Genomic DNA, 21,126 nt, shown 5'->3' with positions numbered 1-21,126 from the left:
TAACTCTCCTTATTGCTATCATCCACTGACACCCCATTGCAACCACTCCATCATTCTTCATTTCTACATAATTTCAACTTCTGGATCTCTGTCACTCTCTCTGTATATACATTTCTGTCCACAGTCATGACTTGTTTGTTATAAATGTAAGCAATTCTCATGAAGCCCTGATTTTCAGTTCTTTGAAGGGCTTTTCCTACTCAAATTTTCTTCCACCCAGTCTCACCAACTCTTAACCTCTGAATCATACCTTTTCACTGTGGAAAATTGCAAGCCATTCTCCATCTCAACTTCTTCCTGTGCTTTCCTCCCCAGCTCACGTCTCTCTTGTTGTACCTGGATCCCAATAGTTTTGGACATCCATTGGCACCTCCAGCCAATGGATTTCATGTTTCTATGATGTCCTCATTCTCACCCTTATCTCGCTTAAGTTTTATGGTGAATCATTGTCATCATTGAACTTACTTCTGGGACTTGATGTTATAGATGCTGGTTTGACAGAACCATAGTCGTGAAATCAAATTCTACTTTCTTTGTACCTGCATTTGGGCATACAGCATGAATACACACACACACACACACACACACCCCTGACCATAGAAAATAGTATCCTTGCTCTCCTACACTTCTTTGTACTTCTCTCTCTAAATCTCAGAAGCCTCCTTTATCCTTTCTCTCAGCTGATGACCAGAATTTCCACTTCACTGAGAAAAAATAAGCAATCAGCAGAGAAATACCATGGGTTTGTATCACATATCTAACCATTTGCTATGACCCATCCTCTCTCTTACCATACATGCACTTCCTATGCTCTTACACATGTAAAATAGACCCCATTCATTTGTCTATCACCAGTTATTCTTTTCTTCTCTGTTAGATAATCTTCATTACCACACCAAAGTACCATTCTCTTATCAGAGATATTGTCTTGATTTCCCTTCCTACATTTGCACCAAAACTCATGGAAAGAGTTGCCTCTATTTGTGTCTCCAAGTCTCGTTATTCCATTCTCAATTAATCCCACCACAGTTAGGCTTTCTGCACATTCCACTCCATCATTTATTCCACTCAAGTTTTGATGGAAGATTTCACATGGAGGAAAATCCTTGCCTCTCTTCATGATAAAGGCCTAAGACTTAGGATACATTTTTAAAAATTGTGTTAAGAACAGATATCATGTGATCTACTCTCTGTACTTAATGCACACAATACAGTGTTGTTAACTGTAAGAACAATGTTACATAGCAGATGTCTAGAATGTTTTTGTTGTACATGACAAAAACTTTCTATCCATGGAACATCTCCCCAGTTCTGTTCTTTTTCCCCCAATTCTGGCAAATGCCATTCAAATTTATTTTACTTCTATGACTATTTTAGACACCTTATATAAGTGGGATCATGTAAGTAGTACATGTCCTATTGAGACTGGCTATTTTCATTCAGCAGAATATATAATACTCCATTATATGTATATACCACATGTTTAAATCTATTCACCTACTGATGGGCATTAAATTGTTTCCACACCTTGGCTATTGTAAACAATGCTGCAATGAACAAAAGAATGTATCTTTCTCTGATTTTAAATCTGTTGAGTACAATACTCAGAAATGGGATTTTGAGATTTTATGGAAAAAATATTTTCACTACTGGGAATTGATTCCAGGAGCCCTCTACCCACTGAGCCACATCTAGAGTCCTTTATTACTATTTATTTTGAGATAGAGTCTCATGAAGTTTCCGTAGCTGGCCTCGAACTTGAGATTCTCTTGGTTCAGCCTTCTAAGCCTCTGAGATTACAGGCATACACCACCCTACGCTGTTCTCTAGTGGTTGCACTGTTGTATATTCCCACCAACAATAGCATATAAGGGCTCCGATTCTTCCACATTCTCACCAGAACTTATCTTTTTGCTTATTTGTTTCAATAATGACCATCCTAACAGATATGTAAAATAGTATTCCACTGTGACTTTATTTTGCATTTCCCCAATTATTCGTGATGTCGAGCATATATTCATGTACTGGTTTGCTATTTGTGTGTCTTCTTTGGAGGAACATATCCTATAAGGTGAAGAATAAAGCAAGGATTCCACTTGCACCATTATTATACAACATAGTCCTGGAAAATCTAGAAAAGCAATTAGGAAAGAAAAGGGAATAGAAGACATCTAAATCAGAGAGGAGGAAATGAAATTATCTCTGTTTGCAGATGACATGATTTCAAATGTAAAAACCCTAAAGACTCTACTAATAAAATCCTGTTAGAACCAATATATAAATTTAGTAAAGGCGTAAGATACAGAATCAATATACAAAATCAGTCATACTTCTATACACTAACAATGAACTATCTCAAAAGAAATTGGAAAAAGCAATCCTTTACCCAAATATCCTGAAAAAATAAGTTTAGTCAAAAATGTAAAAGACTTGAACATTGAAAAGCCTCAAATCTTTGATAAATGAAGAAAAGAAGAAATGGAAAGCCGTCCTACGTTCATGGATCAGGAGAAATAAAGAATTTATTTTATTCAGAGCAACCTACCAATACAACAAAATCTTTATCAAAATCGCCACGTTGTATCTTATAGAAACAGAAAAAAAAAACAAAAACAAAAACATAAGACCCACATAGAACCTAAACAGATCAAATAGTCCTTGGAAAGAAAACCAAAGTTAGAGTATCATACTTACTGATTTGAAGACATATCACAGAGCTATAATAACTAAGAGTATACCATTGTTAACTACACAGACCAATCAAATTATGTAGGGAGCTCAGAAATGAACACATGTATATGATTAACCAATCTTCAACATATATGAATACATAAAAGAGAAAGGACATTATTCAACAACAGGTGGTGTCAGAAAATCTAGATATGCCCATGCAAATGATGAAATTGGACCCTTGTCTTACACCAAGTACACAAACCCACTTAAAATGCATTAAAGATCTAAATACAGGACCTGAAACTGTCAAGCTTCTATAAGAAAACATTTGAGAAAAAGATTGATGACACTTGTCTTGAAAATGATTTCTTTGATATGATACCAAAGGCACAGGGAGATAGAGAAAGGGAGGAAGGTATGGAGAGAGGGAGAGAGGAAGGAGGTAGAGGGGGGAGAGAGGAGGTAGGTGGAGGGGGGAGAGAGGAGGGAGGTGGAGGGGGGAGAGAGGAGGGAGAGAGGGAGAAGGAGAAAGCAAAAAATGGAAAGATTTATTATAATGATTATAAGATATTGAATCACACAATTATGGAAGTTGGGAAGTCCTACAATATGCCTCCTATAAGCTGGAGACCCAGGAAAACTGGTGGTCTGGTTAAAAGACCTGGGATTCAGAGAGCTTATAATAGAGATTCAGGTCTAAAAATCTGAGAAATAGGAGCACTCAAAGCAGAAGGAAATCAATGTCCCAGCTCAAATGGTCAGAATTAATTCAGCCTTCTTCCTTGTTTTATTATATTTAGGTTCTCGGTAAATCTAATGATGCCCACTCATGTGGTTGAAGGACCACCTACTTCACTCAGTCCACTTAATGCTAATCTCTTCTACAAACATCCTCAAAGATACCTGGAAATAATGTTTAAACAGCTATGTAGGTGCCTTGTGGCCCAGTGAAGATGACCCATAAAAGTAACCACCATCTTAGGTTACCAGTCACATGAGAAAGCCCCTCATATTCATGCATGTTGCTGTGCCTCTATTCCTTTCTAAATTAATTTATTTCTCTTTTTTCTTATAAAATTTAGGCTCATCCAGTTCTGTCTCCTTTGAAAGAACAAGAGTCACAGGGAGGAAAAAAAAAAACAGAGATACTTTGGGTAGAGAAATTATGGAGCCACATTTGAACTGAAATCCATTAGGAAACCCAATGAAAATCACATAAACAACAGTGAATAGACAACTGTAATGTGCATGTCAATGGGTTTCCAGTCTCTTTTGTGTGTTTCTTCTCCTCTTCCCAACATTTAAGGATGACTCAGAGTTTGCTCCCAACCTCTTCTTCTCCTTCTACCTTTCTCTTTTGGTGAGCTCATCTACTTCCTTTGATGGATGTGCGCACACACACACACATACACACACACACACACACACACACACACATCCTACAATATTATGTTGCTGACTCTCAAGTGATAACTCCAGTCCAGATCTATCTATTCTAATAATTACACAAGTTTATCCTCACTACCTTTCTCTTTGGTTGTCTTACGTGCAAAATAAGTCCCCAATTTCCATCTTCTCCATGCATTAACCATCTTGGTGCTGAGTAATCCATCCAATTGCTAAAGTTAGAGATCCCTGGCATTTCTTTTTCATCAGCTCCTACATTCAAACCATCATCCAGTTCTGTGTATTCTATCTCCAGATAACATCTCGAAACATTTGCTTCTCTACCTTGGTAAACACTACACCATTTCTCCTAGGTTCTTGAGGAGATGGAGCAATAAAATGCTAAATAATTCAAAGGCATGGAAGTTCACATGCAGTTTAAAAGCTCAGAATAGTTTCAGAGGGGATTTGAAATCTTAGAGAATTCTTTCATGATGGCTGGAAATGTGATGGACAGGCTGGTGTAGGGATAACCATGCAGAAAAAGGGAACAGGACAGACAGAGACAAAGAGGACAAAAGGGTATTCTCTGGAAAAAAATAAGTAGCCCAGTTGGGTTGGAGCTGAAAATATATTTAGAGGAGAAGTGGGAGCAAGGGCTAAAAACATAAAATTGGACTATATTGTGGAAGGACTAAAATACCACAGTGGGACAGATTAAGTTGATTTGTATACTTCCTGCCTTCCCAATGTGCCTTGTTGTTCAGAGCCATAAATGTGTATCAGCGGAAATGGAAGACAACCTGTATTCTCTTAATTGTTCTGCATTTCACTGGGGTCTTTTCCATTCTGAATGTACAAAAAGATGCCCCAGAATATAGATATTTTTTCTTCTCTTTTTTTCTATAACATCAATTATTAAGCAACACTGTATATTAGCAGAGCCATATGCTTATTATAATAGTAATTGCTTCCACATGATTATTTTTCAGAGTATTTCCTTATGTACTGAGATATTTATCTTACATGCAGAACTACCTATTTTGTAAAAATACCAATGCAGGGATACCACTGTGTTTATGATTACTAACCTCATTGAATCAAAGGCACCATAGATGGAGGAAGTTTTAAGAATATTTAATACATCATTTACTAGATTCTATCTCCTCAAGGTGCCTTGCAGATTATCTTAGATGTGAATTTCCTTTCATCATGCAGAATGCAATTCTGTCCTTGCTTTTTTTTTTATAAATTAACAATCTGAAATAAGCCCTGCATTCTAAACAACAGCTCAACTTCTTAATAAGGAAAAAAATCCCTACCTTAATCAGAACTAGCTTTTGTTCTTTGGTTAATATAACCATTTAAATGGCTTTCCAGTTAGTTAACTTCTCCACCTTACAGAAAATAAGTCACATGCTTTTGACAATGTGATCAAATCATTTTCACACCTATAAATGAATGTTTTAAAGCCTCTGTGTAGATAACAGGGACCAACAAGACTTATGCAGGAGTCACTGAAGGATGGTAAAAAGGTAATACACTACAAAATGACAAGAGTCATTCCAACATCTTCTTATATGGAGAATTACAAATCACAAATACACCGACAGCAAACACACAGAGATCTGCTCAGCTGCACCATATTAAAATAAATGAAAGTCAGAGTGAAAATACTTTCATGTATAACTTGGAAAGTTGCTGACATCAGTTTCCAGGGACTCCTGAACACAGGTGGGTGGCACTCTCAGTGGTTCTCAATGCAAGTATAAAACCAAATGCTCCTATGAGGAAAGTGGCTGGAAAGGATCATCACTGTGCACCACTGTGCATATTATAAAACTTCCAAGAGTTACCCTAAGAAAATAATTAGGGATATGCACAGGAATTTAGCTCTTCTGATTTTATTCATCATTCTGTTCTTTGCTGCATCTAAAATAAACTAATTGTGCAATGAAATACATATTATGCTGAAGAAGTACTATGTGACCCTTAGATACTGCAGAAAATATTTAATAGCACGGGGAAATGTTAAAGTATATTTACTGACAAGAAAATAAGGCTTTTTAGAGCTTTTAAAACCATCCTACTGACCCTGTGAAAATATTTATCTCTTTCTCTATCTATAACATAGAAACTGAAAAAAGTAAGGAATGTGTCAGAATATGAATGATGTTTATTCCTGGTGCCAACTTACACATGATTTTTATTCTTCATGTTTGTATATATTTGTATAAAATAATATATACCCACCTACATACATGTATTTTAGATGTTTTGCATATTCATAGGTATGATATACATTTTGCACTATGTTTAGTGATGTATAATATATAAATACACTTATATTTACAAACACTTATATATTTATAACTAATTTAATCAACAATAAAACATTGGCTTTTTAAAATATATGTTCGTACTAAAGGAAAAAAATCTGGCAGCATGAGGATTCTGTTTTATTCTGGGGTTCAAGATGAGGTGAGACACCTTATGAAAGCAATAAAGAGGATATTTTATATCAAAATATATAAGATGAGGTAAATGCATTTTTAATATATAAAGAATACTGAAATTGCCAAAAATGTAGAATCTAAAAAGTAAGGGAAGGAACAACAAAATATCCAAACATTCAAATGAGAGAATTGGAAATTATAACAAAGATGAACTTAATGAAAAAGAAAAAATAAATAAATAAAGACAAGTAGAAAGCTTGAAAGAAACATAAATAGATGCCTTTCAAGCCTGATTAAAAAAACATGAGAGATAAAAATATGAAAGATTAGGGATGAGATGGGAGACGTAACTGTCGCTGCAGGAGCAATTAAACCCACTGCACGGGAACATGACTCACAGACAGCAGCGAGGAACAGAAACTGAAATAATCTTCAGGAAAGTACTGCCAACCTGGAACACCGCTAGCTAATGTTCACCTACAACCACTCACCGCCCCTTTAAAAATGATATCATGACCATTTTCCTTGTACATAGTAGTATTTAATGTCACTTTATTAATCATTTGATTAAATAACGTCGACAGTGGAGTCGAGCTATGTAACCTGGTACTGAATATGGAAGAGAGGAGGATACCCTGTACAGGGCACCCCAGCACTGCATGAGGGTGGGATTATGTGCCTGTTCCTGTTTGCTTGCGATTTCAGCTTTGAATTAAGGCCTTTTGAATTTTAATATTTTAATTACAAATATCCAGTGTCTACTTGCTCGGCTGGGGTGAGTGTCTCTGACTCAAATGCCAAGAAGCAGGTGCACTCATTGCCATCAGGGGGTTCCTGAGTCCTTTTATCTGGGTGATTGCTTCCTTTTGTAGTAACACTGCTTCTAATTTGGATAAATTGTGTATGTGTGTGTGTATGTGTGTGTGTGTTTTGTGTTTTAATCCTCTGCTTCCTAAAACACATGGTCCCTGATCAAACCTTCTTTAAGGAGTTCTGTAATTCCTACTTGGTCAGACCTTAACTCCTTAGGATGAAATGCAAAGTTCTTAGTCCGTGACTGCTACACATATAGGGATGCATTCCTGGTGTTGTCCAGTAAAATAACTAAGTTCCCATTTATCTGAAGGAGTCTGAAGTTTCTGGAAGAGCGTGTCCCTTGAAAAATCATCACCTTCACCCACCTCCCACTCTCTAATCGCCATGCCCGCTGCCTTGTTCAATCTCCAGTAATATACTTCCACTCAAACGAGCCCTGACCCTCAGTTACAACCTGAATAAAACTGAATCTCTTCCAAATGCTCTGACTATGCCAGAGTGGTAATATATTTCGTGTTGATTTTCTTATTTTTTAATTGAGAACAGACAAGAATTTATCTGTAAATGTACAGAGGTGCTCTGTTTCTTCAACAAAGTAAATATTTTTATCTATTTGTATATGAAATAGAAGTCAACACAGGGAACTGAGAGAAGAAAATAGGAATTGTACCCCCAGAAATAGTAAGAATTGTCAGCACAGATGACCATAAACAATAAGACAATCCAATGAGTTGCCACACAGTATTGGATAATCCAGATATTCCCAGGGAAGACAGATGCTTAGAATTTATCCCCTATGAGACAAAATATCTATATATCTATAGTCACTTACCATTTCATCAGACACCTATATGGACATCAAATTTTGGAATACTTCCAATGTTATATACACTTTATATAATCTGTCAAATATATGTGTGTTTACATATAATAACATGTTATCACACATACTCACACATGGAATTGTAAAGAATAAAATATATATATATATATATATATATATATATATATATATATGTTCTTGTTCTACATCCTAGTGAATCATGACGCGCAAACCATGTTTTGAAGACATAATTCTATCAATTTCAAATGGGTAGAATTAAATACTTAAGACATCAGTTCACACTAAGGTCATCAGAACTTACTAGATCCAGGGCAAGGAGAGAAAGGTCTAGAAGAAGAGATAGGTCCACAAAGGACAGAGGGATGTAGATTATATCTTACTTGGCAAAAAAAAAAAAAATCAAGTCAAATACTGTTTCTCTAATGGATTCAAATTGATTCAGGACTCCCCAAAGACAAGGATTCTCACATGGGACTGGAGAGAAAGTGGAACCTTTTGGGTAGACGTTGACCTATGTGTATGGGATAGCATCATTGGTTACATGATTCTCAGTGTAAGATGATCCAAGGAGGTTAGCACAGTTCTATTCTCCCTCCTCTGAAACTACATACACACACACATACACACACACATATGGTATGTGTGTGTGAATATGTAACAATGCATCCCACTATGATGTGTAATGAGCACTTTCACACACACACACACACACACATGCCATTTTGACATTTTCATGTATGTTTTACTTTACTATCTCATTGAGATTTGGTCAACTTACATTTCTTGATGTCTGTCTTCCTCCATGACATCCCTTTTTCCAGAGTAACCTCTCCCACCATGCACAACATACACACACACACACATACACACACACTCACACACTCACACAAAGGAACACATATGATAGCTTTGTACAATGCAGAACAATGAGCAGCCACACCTTAAATATTTTCAGATGTGAAATAAGAATAACCCATATTAAAGAACCTCCTTATCTAAGATTGCTTCACTTTTTATCAGTATTAAATAAAACAAGGCAGAGTTTTGCTCACTTAACTAAATATGCCTATTTATCCCATATGTGCTATTTTCCAAGAACCAATTTTTTAAAAATCATTTCTAGGGTCCTCTTGGATTGGTGGATACGTGGTAGTTTATTCCTTACATAAGATGCTCTATAAAGAAACACTCCCAATCTTCTTCTAGTGCTCAGCTCTCTCCGTTGAGTTCGTACCCCTCACAAGTGGATGTATTGCTACAATAGCGCTCTGTTCTATACCCCACCCCACAAGAATATCATACACCTCCACAAAGTTAACTCTGAACCTATTCTTTTCCAAGGAACACTGGCTTAAAAAATTCAGCTCTATAATATCAGTAAAAATACTTGAAATCCAATCATCTTTTCTCTTTCATACACTTCCCTAGGCTGGGAGGTCAGTGCACCATGAGAACAGCATCACTTATTGATGTTAGTGTCCTGCATAATCACGGTAGAGCATTTCTTGGCTTGGGCAACACTGACTCTGACCTTCACTTCTTCCAGCTTGTTGTTATCAGCCCAGCACCATATCCTTCTTTCTTGGGGGATGGGGGTCTTTGCAGACCACTGTGTTTTACCTCTCACAACCTCGGTTTGTTGTCACTTCATTGTAGCAGACTCCATAAACACCTGCCACCGCTAGACTGAGCATAATTAGTACCAAGTCGTTTTCTTCTTCTTTAAAAGAATTCCTTCTGAAAAGCTCTGGGGTTTTCCCTCAGTCAGCTGAAATAGCTCAAGTTTTTAAAAGAGGTTTTCCCTCCACCTATTTCCTTAAAGTCTGCCTAGTACTTCCACAGTAAAATAGATGGAAGCATAATGTGTTAAAGATTTCTAACCTTAATTTTTCAGTACTTTGGGGCATCCACTTCAGAAGATGGGGATGACAAATCATTGTTTGTCCCCCTTCCACATACAAATACGATGACTTCATACTTTCAAAATTAAATTGATTCTTTTGATTTAATTTTAATGGAAGGATTCGAATCTAAATTCATCAAAACTATTTTAGAAATTTGGTGTAGCAATATAAAACCCATTTGGCAGATAAGTCCAAGGCTCAAGAAAGAACTAATATCACCATTCCTAACCTGTCCACTGAGGACAAAATTGCTGGATTCTGGCTATTTTGAACAATATTTATTATTTCTGTTTTGTTTCAAGTTTGTGCATAGGTCAAGGATGGTCACTGAAGAGCATACAGGGACAGCTGGATCTCATGCTGATAGAGCAGGCTGGAGGGAAGTGAAGGATGCCACCCAGGCCTGCTGCTGCCATTGCCTGGAACCCAGACGTGGCCAGAGAGAACCTGAACAGTACCACTGAGTTGTTAGATGCTTCGAGAGAAGCCCCAAATAAAAATTTCTAACATGAAATCTTACATTTAAAAAATATTACTAGTCTAAAAATTGTAAACACTGTCCTAAGTAAAACAACTCCTGGGGCTGATTTAGCCCATGGGCCATAGTTCATAACTTCTGTTACTTAGGTCTGTCCCATGCACCTCTTACCCCAAGGTGTGAAGCCTTCAACATCACTCCAACTGAGACTAGGAAAACCAGCAAAGGACAATTTTCTAGGCCATTCTTTCAGCTAGCATTAGATAACAATCAAAATTAAATCACTAGCACATATATACAACAACATATGATATATATAGTACCTACCTCTCTGCAATTTCTATCCTATTTACAAATCTATTACTTGGAATTTTTCCCTTCCTCTTGCTGTGTCCCAGTTACAGAATGCCTAACGGAAATGCCTCCTTATGTCTCATATGATCTTCTCAGATCCTTTTAAGTTGGGTATTATTTTCTGTGCAGGTTCATCCTGATTCAGTTGTCTGTAGAAAATTTATATTATCTTAGCTTTAACTCATTTTATTTATGACCCTACTACTTGATTCATGGCATATCTCTCCCATCTCTGATATAAATTTAATTCGATCCTTGACAAACAACAACTGAGCCAAAAACAAGACCGAGCAATAAGCAAAAAAAAAAAAAAAAAAAAAGTTGGAGTTCTCTGACAGAAGCGGCTTCCAATCGTGAACTGACAGAAACATCTTGCCTCTTCCTCTCTCACCACCTCCCCTGCTCAATGGAAAGTTAAAGCACTGCTATCAGGAACCCAGCAGCTTAAAACCGAATGATTATCCACCAAGCCCAATGTCTCCCCCAAGGCCTGCAGATTACACGTGTAATAATCAGGCTGCCCTTGCCAAAAGTAAGGCTTAGTGCTTCATTTTATTTATTGTATTTATTGAATGGAGCCATTGCTTGATAGCCCCTGGGAGCATTAACAAACATGAAAGAAACCACCAAAGGAAAGAAAGAAATATATAAATAACTAAAGACCATGCCACTAAAGTTTATAATCTGGAACGTGCAGTACTGAAATAAAGCACACAGTCTCACCCTCTACGAGCACTCGGTTCTACTTTAATGTAAGCATTGCTTAATTTGCCAAAAACACTAAAACTTTTAGTCTCATTCAGGTCCATTTGCAAAACATCAATCCTTTCACTTCTTTGCTTGTGAATCCAGCCCCACGTCTGTGGGAGAGTCTTAAATTTTGCCTCTGGTTCTGTATTTTTTTATCAGCTGTGTTTTAATACTGTGATAATTCTATATTTCAGACTCCCATTAATAAAATTCTAAAACAAGCTTCCTCCATAGTCTCTACTACCTGGATTTTTAGGGAACCAAAGCACTCATTAAAATAAGAACATCCTTTTGTTCAGGAACAGACAAGAATGAGGACCCGTGATATTTTGTTCCATGTCCTTAATTTTTTTCAATCCATGTAACACACTTCACACTCTTATTTGTGTTTCTCTTTCGAATATGCAAGTAGATTTACAAAAATGGCTTAAAAACGCAATGTGAAATAATTGTTGCCAAAATGCCTTGAAAATTTGTTTTATTTTATTGGGTTTTTTCCCCCATTTTGTTTTATTTTTAAGGAATTGAAATAATATTTTCTTTTAGTTACATAAAAATTATTTTCCATGATATTTGACTGGAAAATTATCCTATATCAACCTGAATAGTATAGTCATATATTAATTCATGCATTTTGTGGCTACTTCTTTTACTTATTCTTACTCCTCCTAACTTCTCATTTTTCTTTTTTTTTTTTCCTTTTATTTTGGTTCTAGGGATTGGAGAATGAGCCACATCCCTAGCCCTTTTTATTTCTTTATTTTTTTTATTTGGAGACAGGACCTCACTAAGTTGCTGAGGCTGGTTTTCAACTGGCGATCCTTTTCCATCAGTCTCTGGAACCTCTGGGATTATAGGCGGGTACCATTGTGCCCAGTTAATTTTTTTTTAAGAGCAAAATTCAGAGTCTTTGACTCTGTTTGCAGCTAAAAGCATGGTTTCGGGTCTGTTCTAGGCAATTTCTGTCATTTTTAAATGTGAGACAGAGGAGAAGAAAGCAGTGCATTATGAAGCACAAACCAGATTTACATGGATACAAGAATAATAGCATGGGGTGGAAACAGACACCCACCATCAGGTGTGGTATACATTCATTAAGGGCTACTTGAATGCTGAATTACTGAGAATCTTTTGGAAGAGAAAGGAGGGAGACTTAAGAAACTCAACTTCTATTGCAAAAATGAACGTACCTTGGTTGGCAGAACAAAGCACCTGTGTGTGCTGAAGCACCACGGACACCAACATAGTACAGCCCTCCACCAAGAGGACTCACAATCTAATAGAACCTGTGTTCCACGAACACACTTTACACAAATCCATTATGTGCCGACAGCCAGATTGTGCCATAAATGCATTTTGGGAAATGCAATGGAATTAACCCAACTTTTATATTTTCAACCTCAAAATGCATTATGCGAATTATAAATTTCCCAACTGACAGTAGAGGAAAATGAATATTGCTCTTATTTACTTTGGGTGGAAACAGAGAGGACAGGGGAAGAATAAATTTCTTAAGGCTTTAACCACTGCCAGATTGAGTTTTCTGTAACTTCTGTAATCCCAAATGGCCAAGCTTATTTTCTTTGTCCTTTTATCTTTCTACAGTTTCAAGAAAATAACTGAAACTAGGGTTATGCTGAAAATTAAAAAATAAAAATCTCAAAGATATTTTTAAGTCCCCAAGGTGAAGGTATTGCCTAAGGGAGTCAAGAATATGCACACTAGAGTTTTACAGTGTTTTGCTCTTTTGCATCTTAAAGGAGGCAATTAGTTATTCTTGTGAATTAGTGACTGCCCCATTTTCTCAGTCAGCTGATACAAAGGGCCTCCAAGAGGACATAGTTTAAATGGAATGTTTATTATTAGAAAAAAAAAAAAAGCACATGATTCTAATTTAAAGTCCTGGAAAAGCCCTCTGTACAGATGCAGTTGAATTTTACAGAGCAAAATCTTGGCCTAACTGTTCTTAACTCTCATTTTCATTTCTAGCCAAGCCATTGTTAGCTTCAAGATAGAATGAAAGGACCTGAACTTGAGAATTTTATCTATTTAAAGCAACCCAACTCAAACCAGCACAATGCTAATTTCCCAGGTACAGGTTAAGATACAGAGGTTAAGATGCAGAGCTACGAGTGGTGATTAACAACGCAGCATCTATACTACAAAAACAAATAAGTAAATAAGTCATATTTGTGTGCACTGTGACAGGACTGTCAAGTTACCTAGAAGGTCATTTTTGTCACAGCAGCACATAGGAAGCCCAATTAACATTCATCTTGGAAAAAAAAAAAAAAAAACTACCAGCAAGGTCAGGGATTTTCTTACATGATTTGGAAGGATGAATAAATATTTTGCATTCTAGGAAAGATAGTTTGTTTCTGAGTTCTGTCTTCATTTGATGAATATGCTTGGCAAAGTCACAATCAGAGATTTTTTTAAAAATATTTGTTTCAGTTGTAGGTGGACACAATAACCTTTATTTTATTATTAAGTGGTGCCAAAGATCAAACCCACTGTCTCACATGTGCTAGGTGAGCACTTTACCACTGAGCCACAATCCCAGACAACAAGAATAGTTTTTTTAAGGGAGCTTTTAAATGAACACTGTGAAAGATATCACAATCTGCCAAACAAATAAACATAGAATCCCTTTATGACCATGTATCCTTAAAACCTAAGCCTGTGTTGAGGGCTTCTTCAAAGTATGGATTCTTGTGACTTCCTCTTCAAGAGAGGCATACCTAAAAGGTTATTGATTTGTTTCTGAAGGACACAGTGTTTATTACGGAGGAAGCCATTGCTGGGTACAAGTGTGAGAAATTAATGATGGCTTCGTAAGTGTCCATGCTGTGGTGTGGAACCAGAGGGGCAACTGTCAATCTATATGATAATACATTCCCAAACTTCATAAAATCAGCGATGTGAAAAAGCATTGATTTCTTTGTGAACTAGACAGAATTTGTCAGACAGAAAGGGCAAGAAGTTTACTGAAGTTAAAACCCAGCCTGCAGAATTGCTTATATCTCACTTTTTATCTGCTTAAAGAGTTTATGATGTGACATGTAAAATGTCTTATTTTATATTTGACCAAAAAATGAGAATAGAACATGCATTAAGTACATGATTTACATACGTGAAATATGAAAAAATTAGTAAAAAAAGAGGAAAGGAGAGCCATTGTACCTATACATTTAAAAATAACTATCATCTACCCTGAACTCTGGCTTTTAAATACCTCTTTTGGGCTTTGCCAGATGCACTCATATAGAGAATTGTACATTTTTCTTTAGGCAAATCTGATTGTGTTGTAACTAGCATTACAGGAAAAAAAATATTCAAGATGTTGAAGCTAAGGGCTTATTTCTCATCAAATGTAGGAATTGGCATAGATTCCCTCGAAGTAAAAATTTTTCAAATATGATGTTTCAAATAATATGCTGTAAAATAAACTCTTATTGTTCTACCAAATATATGATTAATTACACACTTAGGCCCTAATCAATAGCAGTTCTAGGAAAATTCAAGGAAAGAGTTTTTTGGTTCCATTGGAAAGCTTCACTTACTGGTTGAATTTTTAAGTATTTATATTCATATAGCTATAGATATAACCTAAAATAAGAGGATGCAAACTCTATAAATATGTACAAAGAGCCCTATAGACATGGTTCCCTGTATATATGTGATAATGCAACCGTGGGAGATTTGCTAAAAATACTTTATTTAGATTGGGCTGTAAATTCTTGGATAGCACGTGATTTTATTTATTGGGCAGTCAAATGGCCTCCCTTTAAATAGTACCTGACATACACTGAAGTTGAAAAAGGATATCTTTAAATGGATTCAATGTATGCCTTCATGGAAACTTATAAAAGTAATTTCCTATCAAATGAACACCTTAGAGTGTACAATGTGCCAAGTGTCAGAATTTTGTTAAAATTCCAAAGGAGTCCAGTGCAGATTTTTCCTTGAAGAGTACACCTTGATCAGCTACACGAACAGAGGCATAAGATTCAGCCCCTTGTCCCACTGTAGAATAAATTATTTCAGAATTAAAAATAAATCTAAATGTGACGAAGTGGCATCTTTTTAAAATCTATGCGACTTACCCAGGAAATGATATATTTCCAACAGTTTTGAGATTAAATGGTATTTAGCTATGTTTTTGCATTCACAACAAGCTGTCTGCCTGTAAATTTCTTTTTCTTTTTTTTTTCAATGAAAGAAGACACTTAAAGCTGCTCTAGCAGAAGTTTATAATATTTTATATAAACATTCTTAACTGATCTATTTGTAAACATTTTAATGGTAATTCTTTTCACAAACACACAGTCTATTCATAACAAACTGCACAGCATTTGATGTTTTCTTCATAAATCAGCTGTACCTAATGCAATTTATCTTTTTAAAAAATGTATTTGACTAAACACAATTCTGAGTTGCTAGGAAATCTATAAATAAGCACCTTATCTCTTTAATGACTTGCTTAGGCTTCCCTATATTTACTGCTTAATGATCAGAAGAATTTAATTTTCAAAGTTTCATTAAAACCCACCTACAAAGCTGATGGACAGGCAACAGAGATTTGTGATAGAAGACGTGGGAAGCCATTAACCTACATAGGTACCAAGGGGAAAAGTAAGTGCGGCAAAGAGTTTTCTGAAGACAAGCCTCTTCCTATTTGTCATTATTAAACTCCAGAGCATGAGTTCTAAGTTTGATCTTCAATACGGATATGAGGCATTGCTGCCTGGAAATGAAAGTCTCAGATAAGGTAGGATTCTTAAGAGATCTTCATGAAAAAAAATAACCCAGGTTGCCATATACTGGGAAGGGGAAATCAATACGAAGACCCAGAAACTGGTAGAGAGAGGACATTCTCCAGGTACAGGTCATAGTTTATCAAGCTGCCTCTTTTGCCATGTAATTTACTTGCTAATAAGACCCACTGACTATACCTGAATATCATGTTATCATCAAAATGTGATTTTCTAATTCTCTTCTCATTTCTTGTGTGCTTGAGGGCTGCTGGCTTATTTCCCCCAGCTCAGACTGGGTAGACAAGGTCGATTTAAATGAAAATGAATGGTTTTGTTATGCCTCTTTATTAGAAGACAAAAATACATCCCAAGCCCCACGTCCTGCCGTGCACGGAACATTCAAAGGTATTGACGAAGTGGACCTACCGTTCTCATCATCTGACTTATTTTCGTTGTCTGAATCAGTGAGAGTAAGGGCTGAGTTTTCTCGACTGGACAGGCCGGAACTGCGCCTGGATTTTATCCCTCTCCCCCACAATCTGATGGCATGTTCGGGAGACATCCCTCCCTCGGTGTCAGAGTCGGCGTCAGACCCCGTGCTCAGGGAGTAGCCCTGGTGAAGGATCCCCATGTCGGAACAGTAGCCACTTCGGTGCGGGGAGGGCTCACAGATCCCCAGTTCTGCAAGGGTGAAGTTAGTTCCTAGAGGGACAGCGACAGAGACAGGGATTAAAATGTGTGTCATGCTCTATAAAGTTAAATGCATTGTTACACAAAAAAAGCAAATGTCTAATTTGCCACCGTATATATGGAAACAGATCTTAGGCGTATTTCAGGATATGGGGATAAATTTGAAAACAACAAGTAAAAAAAAAAAATAAAAACATAAATGTCAATCTTATGACAGACTACTCAGTTTTCATTTCAAAGATTTTTAGGCATTTTGACATTGTCATCTAAGAAGCACCATGTAGATAGATAAGCATTGTACTTATCATAATGGCTATTATTCTACCAAGCATTTTCTTGGGCATCTTTCACTCATTTTTATATCTTTAAGAAAACTGAGGACTAGAGAATTTAATTGAAGGTCATCCATTTAGATGGTGGTTAAACCTAAATCCAATCCACATTCTGTGTGTGTGTGTGTGTGATAAAACTTTAACCTTCTAATAAATATAAGTGAGGGCTGAAAGAGCTGGAAGCCAGTCGTAGCATTACAATGGCTACAGTGTCATTGGTGGAAAGTCTATTAACTCTGTGAGCCTGTTTTGTTATCTGTTAAATCTGGGTATTAATCCCTTACATTTCTCAAAGCATCACTGTGCCCCTTGTGTGACAATATATGCCAAGCAGTTTCTATTTTTAATAAATCTATGTGACATGTTACTGAAATCAGCATCTAAAGGAGGAAGAATGGTCCTTTTATTTTCAAATGGCATCAAATAACTTATCTTGGCTAACAAAATTTAAGACCACCAATAGGCTTCCCCTATGAAAAATGAATGTGTGTATCTGAGGGATAAATCCACAGGTTGATGGGAAGCAAAGGAAACAGGCATGTATTGGAAACTTGGGCTGCTGAGTAGGCACTTGGCCAGATCCTTCATATACTTTATCTCATTTAAATCTCATAGTAGCCCAGAAACTGTTGTCACCACCAATCTACAAAGAGATGTTGAATGAGGTATATCAGGTCACACCTGGGCCAGGGGCAGATCCTGGATTCACCTCTATATCCACTGACCCTGAGCTTTTTCTGTGGTGTCAAGCAGTCTCCATCAATAGCTAACCTAGCAACATATTTTCTGCACATTCAGTGCCCTGTTTTGTTGTGTGCTTTACTATTCAGCTTCATGAAAAGATATTTAAAGGTTTTAATGAAAATTGGATGGAATCATGAAGCCCCCTGTATTTGGTGACATATAAAGTAGATTTCTTTAGTCTTTAACCAATTGGTGACAATGAAAAAAAATGCACTTCCGTGCTGTGAGTGGTGAAAATCTTATAAATAACACCAAAGCTTGGTGTTGACCCTCTCCCTATGTATATTTTTTTTCAATTTAGGGCCATTTCTATCATTCACATCTCCAAACCTGAGACAGAAATCTATGATAATTAATAATATTAATGATACTCTATGAAAATCCACATACATAACATTTTTCAGCTTTTATTTTAAGAAGCACAATACGACTGTTTAAATTTAGTGTGACTTTAATTTTAATAGGTGTGCTTTCATTCTACGATTTTATACTTCTGTCTTCACTGCATGCTGATCTCCCCTTTATTTAAATGTGCAAGTGGAAGGAAACCCACTTCCATTCATAACTGTCTCTGCAGAGAGAGTCTTATTCACTGGGGAGCCAACCTGAGCAGACTCCTCTCTGCACAGGGTGATCTCCCTCTACCTGTGCCTTCCGCACAGTGCTCAGGGTTTCTGTTTATTCTCTGCGCATAGTTTATCAGGCTGGTTGAAATTCTCTGCCTGGCGCACTCTGTTCCTGTTTGCATTCTTGCTAATTGGGTATTGTCTCATAATTGTGCACTAAAATTCATATTTCAGTCTCATCAGCTATAAAAGAGAAGGTACCAAGTTCATATATAACTGATATTACGAGGCCTTTCTACTGCTGCTTTCCTCATTCTGAATTAGAAAAAAGTTGTGTTGATTAGTATTAACATTGTCTCATCTTATCTTCAGAGTTCATGAAGTGTATTTCTTTACACTTTATTTTCCATAGGTGTTCTTTTCCATAGATGAAAACAATTTAAACAAAAACATGTTTTTTATTGTATTCTTTAGGTCATAATTTTTAGCCATATAGTTCCACATACAAAGGAGTGGGTACTTGTTAAGGCTACTTTTCTTACAATTTCTCTTAATTTCATTATCTAGCCCAAGTTTCAAAAACCTTCTGGGATAAAAGAAACAGTTATTTGAGGAAAGGTGCCTCTTTCAGAGCACACCACGTGTCCCTGACCTGAATACCTCTGGTAATAGGCAATAGTGGGCCTTGGCCATGGGAAATGGTGGAATGAACAGGTGTCCCTTTGGTTTCCAAATTTATTCCATGATAAGAAATTCACCTGATTATTTTTCTGTTGAAACAAACTTGCACTCATCATGGACCAGGTTAAAAAAAAATGTAGAAATTTTAAAAGTTAGCCAAGAAAAAGTACACTTTAGATTCCAAGCTACAAATGAGCAGCATTGTAAAGAAAACTGCGGGTCCTGCATCAAATTCACAGGGAGAAAGCAAATGAGCAAGTTCAAATTCTCTTATAGAAAAGGGTATTTTTTTCTTTTTTTCTCTAAAACCAAAATCGTTTCCTCAAAAAATAATCTTAGAAACTCATTTTCATCCTCCATTTTTCATCTTCATTTTCAAACAATACCATCTCTCCCCAGTGCTGAATACTGCATCCCCCCCACCCCTGACAATCCCTAATTTGGTCATCTTTCTGTTCTCCACTGATAGAAAAATATAAGAACTCCACTCAAATTTCCCAGAACTGACCCTGGACCAAGCCTCACTCAGGTTTGCTGGCTTCCCACAATGGAGCTGGTGAGCCATGCACAGAGCACAGGGGGAAAACTGGTCTATCATTTATTAAATCATTCAACAAATATTTATTGTTCCTAGTGCTGTGCTAGGCATTGGGGATATAACTGTGAGCATTATAAAAATATAGTCTATGACATTTACAGTCAAATGGAGAAAGAGACATTAATCAAAGAATCACATAAACAAAGTGCAATCTATAAGGTAATAAATATTATATAGGATAAGGACATAGAGCCATGAAAGGTCATCGAGGACCCAGCCTTTAATGCTTTCAATGCTGGCCCACCCACTGTTCATCTAGTATGGGGTGAAAACTTGGGGACACTGCAAGTCTGCTCCATTGGGAAGCTCTTATGGCCCCTCAGCTCTGACCTTACCCAGGTTTTCCAAACATTCTACTATTTGAATTGATTTTAGACAACTGTATTTCAGGTAGTTCATCTAACAGCACCAAACCCCATGTCACACACTTGAGCTCAGAATAGAAAAGACTGTGGGGGAAATTTTAAACTATGTCAACTTATTTTTTTTCCACTTACTTTGCTCATTGATAGAAGACTGATTTTGCTCTAATTCATCTTGTGTAATTATGTCTTTATTAAACTCCAGGGCAGCTTTGAATGGAAGAGAGAGACCAGTCATTGTGTGATTCTCCAAGCTAATATTTCTAGTGGAAAGCAGTCAATACTTCATTCCTTCTTTACTGTCTTGCAGAAAGATACATAGGAGGCACAGTATTTCAGTATCAAGGAACATGTTCACCCTCTACCTGCCTGCAACCTCCCTGACCCTGTTGATTAAAGTGGATGTAGACTACGTGCCAAATTCATTTACTTTCAGGTATATGTTTTATGGCTATTGCCAGTAAGTTGCCCATGTGGCCCCTATTATGATATAGAGGCCAAGTCAATAATTCTATACATGATGATCACACAAAACCTATGATAATTACATCATGCAATTTTAGTTAAGATGTTGGGAGAAAATGTTAATGCCTGAAAACTGTGAGATGGTCAAGACAGAGGAACACCAGTCTTTAAAAGTTACTCTGTTGCTAATTCTCTTTGACTTTAGGATGCCTTTCCTCAATTATAACCTCAACATAAAATCCAGGTCTTCTTCACAACATTTTTAGAATG

The 21,126-nt window shown here is 36.6% G+C and overlaps 1 protein-coding gene across 4 annotated transcripts in view; it reads right to left on the bottom strand.

Annotated features, from left to right (window-relative positions):
- The window catches only part of Tenm2 (teneurin transmembrane protein 2), an 881,534-nt gene that overhangs the window by 786,476 nt on the left and 73,932 nt on the right, over window positions 1-21,126 (bottom strand). For all 4 annotated transcript variants that reach the window (XM_026407438.2, XM_026407439.2, XM_026407440.2 and 1 more), the window contains exon 2: window positions 16,845-17,120. In XM_026407438.2, coding sequence (XP_026263223.2) covers window positions 16,845-17,120 — 276 coding nt within the window. The remainder of the gene's footprint in view (window positions 1-16,844; window positions 17,121-21,126) is intronic.

This window comes from Urocitellus parryii, chromosome 1, assembly GCF_045843805.1.
Source record: "Urocitellus parryii isolate mUroPar1 chromosome 1, mUroPar1.hap1, whole genome shotgun sequence".
NCBI lineage: Eukaryota > Metazoa > Chordata > Mammalia > Rodentia > Sciuridae > Urocitellus > Urocitellus parryii.
Note: the sequence above shows the minus strand (reverse complement) of the source record. Positions and strands in the feature narration are given on the sequence as shown.